General features: G+C 47.5%; 1 protein-coding gene across 1 annotated transcript in view; it reads left to right on the plus strand.

The window, feature by feature from the left end:
- ZYX (zyxin) overlaps window positions 1-6,974 on the plus strand; it is a 7,398-nt gene extending 424 nt beyond the window's left edge. Inside the window, exons 2-8 of the mRNA XM_010172185.1 lie at window positions 2,901-3,091; window positions 4,475-4,981; window positions 5,294-5,435; window positions 5,520-5,689; window positions 5,842-6,020; window positions 6,303-6,423; window positions 6,840-6,974. Of these exons, the coding sequence (XP_010170487.1) occupies window positions 2,901-3,091; window positions 4,475-4,981; window positions 5,294-5,435; window positions 5,520-5,689; window positions 5,842-6,020; window positions 6,303-6,423; window positions 6,840-6,950 (1,421 nt within the window). The 3' untranslated portion in view covers window positions 6,951-6,974. The remainder of the gene's footprint in view (window positions 1-2,900; window positions 3,092-4,474; window positions 4,982-5,293; window positions 5,436-5,519; window positions 5,690-5,841; window positions 6,021-6,302; window positions 6,424-6,839) is intronic.
- Window positions 6,975-8,044: the final 1,070 nt, after the last annotated feature.

The following is an 8,044-nucleotide window of genomic DNA, read 5'->3' on the forward strand; positions in this document are numbered from 1 at the left end:
AGATAAAATGATGATAAAGGGATCTCAAAATACACAGTATCTCAATTAGGAAAGGAGCTGGGAAGTAAATCCTGCATTCCATTGCTGCTGGAGGAATGCAATGGATTTTTCATAGTATTCCCTGAGTGCATAATTGTGTAATTGCAGTCAGTTACTGGACAGCGTGTCTGAGAGTAAATATGTTGAAGGGAAGTTGACCCTGATGGTGATGAATCATGCTTTTCTCCTTGCTGATTTATCTCAGCTCAAGCTGGTTGTCTCTGACTGTAGAGATCCTTCTTGTGGACTCTGCAATTGCCATCTTTGCTGAAGATGGGCAAGAAGAAATAATTGCATGAAAAAGTGGTGGAAGCTATGATAAACAGGAAGTGAGACGTAGAGTTTGTGTGGCTTGTAGAGTTTTGTATTTTTTTCCTAGTGGTTTGAGTTGGGTGTGTTTTCCTGTGTAGAGTGACTTCTTACTTAGTGTGGTTTTCTTTTTCTTCCCATCCCCCCCCCCTTTTTTTTTTTAAATTTCCTGTGGTGGTAGGGTGGTTTTTTGTTTCGTTATTTTGTTGGTTGGTTGTTTTTGTGTCCTCTAAGAAGCAGAAGGGTCCTGGTTGTGTGGCTTCCTGGTTGGAATTGATCAGCGTGGGACCACTGGAAATTTCCCAAGGAACATTTTGCTAATTCTGGGTGCTGCATATGACCCCAAGCCCATCAGGGTGCACCTCAGTTGGGATGTGCGTGGTCAGATAATGCTAACTGCTCTTTTAAATTTCTTTCCTTTCACTGTCCAGCGTAGACTGTGCAACACTGATGTTTTCTAGGTTAGCATGCTAAGTTAGTGGGCAGCTGACTTAATGGTAGGAAGGCTGGTCCTGTGCTCCGAGGAGACAAATTGTCAAGCCATTATTTATTTTTTTTCCCATTTCTTGAGTCACAGAGGCATTAGCACATTGGTGCTTCTGTCTCTTAGTATTGTACCAGCTAACTCGGTGACCTTTTTCTCATATGTTGTTGGCTGGAATCTTGTATCTGTAATCAAAGGTCCCATCTTGGGCTTTATGATTTTCTGCTGTAGCTGTGTGGATAAAGGATGTGTCTGTTGGAAGGTCTCAAAACTGCCACAACAAATACATTGTGTGAAGTACAATAGCAGACAGATGGATGTTAAAAAATATTTGTCAATATACAGTGTGAGTGGAGGATTTGGTGTTTGCTCCACCTCTCCCTTCCATATAAGGCCTATTATGGAAGAACTAACTTGACAGAAAGGTTTGCAAAAGAACCATTTGGCTTAAGCTGCTGTGTCAGCATGGGGTGAGGGCTGCCAGCAAAACATCTGAAGTGAACCACTGAAGCTCAGTCATCAGAGAAATACCTCTGATTTGATCCTTCTCTGATGCATCTCTCCAATCCTTCTCTCCTTTTCTCATACATTCCCCAAAAGAATAGCAGTATAACATAAAGCCATAGCAATTGGTCTCTTTGCCTTAAATGACAGGAGGGCTAAATTAGTATTGCTTGTAGGAATGTTATGTTTGGTATTGATCATTCTATAAATTTGGTATATAACTTTGTGGGGAACTTTTTTGTTTCTATGAATAAATCATAAAACAGGCTTTTAGTGCATCTGAAGTCATGTGAGGGAAGATCAGAGCTCTGTTTCTGCAACATTATTTATCATTTCAATAAAACAAAAGGCAAGTGTATACAAGCTTGATCCCAAACTGTAGTTTCACAGAAAAAAAATACCAGCTGAGTATTACTTCCTGCCCCAAGCAGAATTTCTGTGGCATGAGAAGGCTTGGAAGAGATGCTGCATGCCAGTGCAGTTCATGCATTCCACTCTGTTTTCTGAAAGGGCAGCACCGCCTCCCTTAGGTTACAGATGAGAAGTCTTTGTAAAGTCTGTTGACAACAGCTGGATATAAAGATGAGACAACTCGATTTCAGCTGTTAAAAGTTGCACATGGAGTAGCAGGAGTTAAAAACGTGGTCTTTCACCATCCTGCTGGTAGGGGCTACCTAGGGAGAGAGAGGTCCAGAAGAAGGGATGTGGAAGTTATGCCTCCTTGTCTTCAGTGTTCTTTGATGCTTGGATGATAAGAGGACAACTTCTTCCATACATGGTGAAGGGAAGAGGATTCACAGTTATTTGGTTGTGGGGTAGTAGAAAATGTCCCTTTTTGCCTGTTCTGCCTCTTTGGCAAATATGAATAGGTGGAAGCAATGGGTTTGTCTTTTTCCTAGGAGATTGAGGCGCTCGGGTGCTTTTCAGCCTGCTTGAAACAGTTCTGGGAAATTTCTCATGTCCTAATCTGTACTGAGTGTGGGGATGTTTTAGCCTCCAAAAGAAAAGCTGTTTTCATCTCCCAGAAAAATAAATCAGTTTCAGAGGTTCCTCATATACATGAGGGTAGTTGGTCCAACTTGCTTTTTTTTCCCCCCACCTACTTGTTTCTTTTAGTGCTTACTAGCCAGCTGCAAAGTGCCAGCTTATTTTCCTGTAATAATGCAGGCACTTCAGGGTCCTGGGTTGTCCACTGGCATTCCTTTCAATGCTGCTCTCTCTTCAGCAATCTAAGCCAGTTACTGGTGAGAGAAGCATGTGCTAGGGACCAAAGAATGAGAGGCGGAGTGGGAAAGGGCATAGTAAGACGTGTTTCTTAATTAGACAATAATTATTCCCAGTGACTAATTACAGCACCTACTGAGGAAAGTTTATATGGTGGCAAATAGGTTTGGATGAAGTGAAAGCCAGCCTGTGGAGTTCAGTTGTCTTTGGTGGGAGCTGGGGGTCCCCTGGTTACTGAGGAACTATTTGCTGTCATACCTTGAAGACCCTTCCTGGGGTTTGTACTGGCTAAGAGTAAGAAATGATCCCAACTTGCTTTTATTCTCATTCTTCCCCATAGAGCTGCCGCTGCCACCTCCTCCCCCACCTGGAGAGGAGGCAAGTTTCTCCTCAAACTGTGCTTTTCCCCCACCCCCACCACCCTTTGAAGAGCCTTTTCCACCAGCCCCAGAAGAAGTTTTTCCTTCTCCTCCTCCTCCTCCTCCACCAATGTTTGATGAAGAGCCTGTGAGCAAGGTACCTGCCCCACAGGTGAGTAAGGTCAAGGGAAGTATAGTTTCTTGTGATGCTCTGTGAGTTGAGACAGCTTCTTACTACTCTCTGAACTCAGCAGCAGGAAGCCCTGAGATCTGGGAAAGAAGAAAAGGCTACTGCTCCATGGACCAGCATAGGTTAGGGTCAACTGGCTGGGCTATAGCTCTGCAGACGAAGGACCTGGGGTTCCTGGTGGACAGTGAGTTGACTGTGAGCCAGCAATGCACCCTTTGGCAATAAAGGCCAACCACATGCCGGGCTGCATTTGTGAGAGTGTAGTCCACAGGACAAGGCCAGTGATTATTCCTCTCTTTGCTGCATCTTTGAGAACTGTTCCCAGTTGGGCTCCCCAGTAGAATAACCCCAGAGGAACACTGAACTAGATGGAATCCAGCAAGGGGTTATAGTTATCACTGGGGGTTGGAGTGCATGATGTGAGAGCTGGGTTTGTTCAGCCTGCGGAAGAGGAGACCGGGGCAGGGATCTGACTGCAGTCTGCAACACCTAAAGGAGGGCTGCAGAGAAGACAAGATTCTTCTTACTGGGGCACAGCAAGAGGCAATGAGTGCAGATTGCAGCAAGGGAAATTCCTGTTGGACAGAAGAAAAACCTGTTCCCCTCCAAGGGTAGCTCAACACTGGCACAGGTGCCCAGAGAAGCTGGGGAATCTGCATCCTTGGGGATGTTCAGAAATCACCTGGACAAGGCCCTGAGCAACATGGTTTAGCTTGGGATTTAGCCCTGCTGTGAGCTGGGTGTTGAACTAGAAATGTCCAGATGTCTTTTCCCATCTAAATCTGTCTGTGAGTTTCTTTGGGCTGTTTGTAGACCTTGGAGGCTGTGCCCTGTTCATCCTCACCAACTTGCTATCATCTCAAAGCAAGGAGCAGATCTGTACCACAGTCCAAAGTGTCAAAATCTGCTATTGCAAGGGGATACACTTGGTTCTCTGGCTGTTCCTGTAACGTGCTCTGCTCCCTCTTTCCTCATGGATGGTGGTATAGGTACGTGGCAAGATGAGCAGCATTGATCTTGAGATTGACTCACTGTCCGTAATGTTGGATGACATGGAGAAGAATGACCCCTTCAAATCCCGGGTGAGCTCTCCAGAATGTCACAGGTGGAAGGAGAGATGACTGGTTTGCTGAATGGAGGTGGTGAGAAGGGTGCTGCTGAGGATTAAAATGCCTGGATAAACCGTAGTGCTCAAGCGTGCGCCAAGGACTAGAAAGCACAGACCTTGCATCTTGTCAGGACTGCTAAATATGTAACTGTGTGGGAGCTCTGAGCACTGTGGGTCTGGGATTGCTGCTGACTTATGTATTTTCTCTGCCACCTTGCTGATAACAGCCTGTTTCTCTCTGCTGCTTCCCTTTACAGGTATCTCCAGGATCCACAGGTTCTCTGGAGAAACCATCAGCCCCAAAAGCCCATGTGGAGATACCATCTGCACCCAGAGATACTCCCCATTCCTTTCCTTCCAAGTTCACTCCAAAGCCAAGTGGAAGCTTATCTTTCAAGCCCCCTGGTGTGGATCTGACCCCCACTCCAGCCCCATGGGCAGCCCCACAGCAATGCAAGGAGCCCCTAGCACCAGTCCCTCCACCCCCCTCTCTCCCTCCTGCTCAGCCTACCCCTAAATTCACCCCACCCACTGCTGCTGGCTCCCCTAAGTCTGGGTCCAAATCAGGTGCCAGTGTTCCCGTGGTTCCCTCAAACTCTACAAGATATCCTACCTCCCTTCAGACTCAGTTCACAGCCCCTTCACCTTCAGGTCCCTCCTCTCGGCCACAGCCTCCCAATTTCACCTATGCCCAGCAGAGGGAAAGACCCCAAGTGCAGGAGAAGCCACGTCCCACAGAACAACCTACTGCTGCAAAAGACACGGTAAGGGATAGAGCCATGGAACCAGTGTCTTTGGACAAACTCAGCACCACTGGGAGTTGGAGGATGAGGAGGGAGGGTCTGTCCCAGGCTAAGGGAAGGTTTTACCCATCTGAAAGAGAGATGTAACTAAAGACCATGGTGGAGAGGGACAGGACTTCATGTGAAAGTGGAAAGAAGCAAGCACAGTGGATGGCAGATTGTTCCCTAGAGAGAGAGATTGAGAGTAAAGGCAAGAGAAGTAGGTTTATTATGAGGTTGGAGGGAGTCTGTCTTTATGTGTCCTTTGGGACTGAATGTTTCCTCTTCCTGCAGCATAGACCCACGGGCTCCAGTGCAGATCCACCTAGGGGGAATTCCTGTCTGACCATGAAGGAGGTAGAAGAGCTGGAGATGTTGACCCAGAAACTAATGAAGGATATGGAGCATCCACCCCCAGCAGAGGCTGCTACTTCTGGTGCGTTCCCTCAGTGGACAGCAGTAGGACTGAAACTGTGGTGGGCTTTCCTCTCTCCTGATCCCTTTCTTCTTCCATTGCCAGAGCTCTGCGGCTTCTGCCGGAAGCCCCTGTCACGAACCCAGCCAGCTGTGAGAGCCCTGGACCGCCTCTTCCATGTGGAATGCTTCACCTGCTTCAAATGTGAGAAGCAGCTGCAGGGGCAGCAGTTCTACAACGTGGATGAGAAGCCCTTCTGCGAGGACTGCTATGCTGTGAGTGGCTGGGATGAAAGCTGCTGGAGAGAGCTGAGCTCACGTTGGCTGCTCTCTCTCACTTTCCCTTCCTCCTTCCATCTTGCCTGTCTGTGGTGTAGTCTTCTCAGGGTGGGGGACTGATGTTCTTACTTGTTTTTCTTTGTGCTCAGGGGACCTTGGAGAAATGCAGTGTCTGCAAACAGACCATCACAGACCGGATGCTGAAGGCCACTGGTAACTCATACCATCCCCAGTGCTTCACCTGCGTGATGTGCCATACCCCTCTTGAGGGGACCTCTTTTATTGTGGACCAGGCCAACCAGCCTCACTGTGTGGATGACTACCACAGGTATGGAGAGAGCATGTGCATGTGGTGTCTGAAAGAAGGCAGATGGCCTCACACCTGTTCAATTTTGCTGCAGTATAGGGTTGTGTTGTCCATGTGATTGGTTGGATGTGAAGTTAAAAAGGAGTCAGCAGTGTACCTTGTAGCAATTAAGGTCTTTTCCTACCTAACCTTCTTTGTGATTTATTATTTCTCTGCTGCTAACACTATTGTACGGCAGTGAGAAACCTGCATTGAATGTCACCATGGTGGTCATGCTCTCCTCTGTATTTTTGTGTGTTGCAGGAAGTATGCTCCACGCTGCTCAGTCTGTAGTGAGCCCATCATGCCAGAGCCTGGAAAGGATGAGACAGTGCGTGTGGTGGCATTGGAGAAAAATTTCCACATGAAATGTTACAAGTGTGAGGTAAAGCCTGGTGGCCCCACTCCTCCCACATCTCCCATGCCCATCACCAGCAGCTGGGCATCTTTGTTTTCTATCATGACCAAACACTAAGGTGGTTTTGAAGGAATCTGGAGCATTTTTGAAGCAGGTTCAGCTAAAGACATTCACAGGCTACAGGTCCATCAACAAAGGCTGTGCAGGGTTGTAGTCTCTAACATCCCTCAATACAGCAGCTGTGTGTACCAGGGGAACGTGCTGGGATCACAGAAGGGGCTTGTTCTTCCCTCACAATAGTATCTCCCATTAGCACCATCAGAGGCAGAGCAGTGGGCTGTGAGCCCAGCCTGATCTGGTGGGGCATTTCTTACACCCCTGAATGCATTTACCCTGCTGTTGGCTGTCATTGAGCTCCCTCCCTCTCTTCTTTCCCTGTTTAGGACTGTGGGAAGCCCTTGTCTATTGAAGCAGATGAGAATGGGTGCTTTCCACTGGATGGGCACGTGCTGTGTATCAAGTGTCACACCATTCGTGCCAAAACAGCACGCTGAGGAGCTTGGAGTGGGCGTACCCTCGAGACCCCTGCACTCAATACTCTTCCCCTCCCCGCCATTGTCCTATCCCTCTGCCTGACAAGGCAGATTGCTACCAACGGAGACTATGCCAGCACAGTTCTTTACTCATGTAGGATTCACTGCTCCTAGACTTTACTCTGCACATCCACCAAGAAAGAACCTCTTCTCCTGTCACCACTTCCTAGCCACAGTGTATTCCAGGCTGGGGGCTGTGGTCAAGGTGAGTGCACAATCTCTGTTCCCTCAAGACTGGAGGAGAAAGACTGTATCTCCACCACTGTCTGGTGGAAGTAGCAAGAACCGACCTGGTGGCAGGTGCTGGGAATGGCTGAACATTCTTCTGTTCCATGGAACAAAGAACGATGATTTAACCTTAAAAGGTGGAAGCCTCCATCTCGGCACCACTGCTGTCTTCAATTTTAGTTTTTCTCCTGTGCCACCTCATTATCAGGATGTTTTCCCTTGCCCCCTCCCTCACTCCTGCGTTAAGAGTGGGGAGGCAGAATGTGTTGGGAATCTCTGTTATCATTGCTGGAAAAAGCTAACCTACTGTAGCTTTTCTGTCTCTAATGGATTTTACTGGCTAACTGTCTTGTCACTTTTTTTTCCTTAGCCAGATTAAACTGGCAGTGTTTGGAATCCTACTCTGTTCTTGAGTTTCGAAACTTGCTTGTTTGGGTTTTTTTTTTTTTAATCTTTTTCCCTCCCCAAAATGAATTGTTTCCCAGTGTGGTTTCTGGACAGCCAGGCTGGGCACCAGAGTAGCAAAGCAGTCCAAAGAATGCATGTTTACAAATAAAGACCGTCATAAGGACGGGCAGCACATGGTGAGGAGGTGTCTCGGTGTGTGGACGAGGATTCAGCAGACCAAGGAACATCTGTCTCCCTGCTGCAGTAGGGATTCTTTCACTGCTGTCGGTGAAAACTGCAGTGTAATTGCAATGTACTGTCTGGCTCTAAGTGTTACTGCACTGAGCCCCGCTTCCTGGACTAGAAACTCTCAAACTGAACAGACCTTTTGAATAACTACACTGTCCAACCACTGTTTGCATTCAATAAAACGTGGCGTT

This window comes from Antrostomus carolinensis, unplaced genomic scaffold, assembly GCF_000700745.2.
Source record: "Antrostomus carolinensis isolate BGI_N321 unplaced genomic scaffold, ASM70074v2 scaffold49290, whole genome shotgun sequence".
NCBI classification, from domain to species: domain Eukaryota; kingdom Metazoa; phylum Chordata; class Aves; order Caprimulgiformes; family Caprimulgidae; genus Antrostomus; species Antrostomus carolinensis.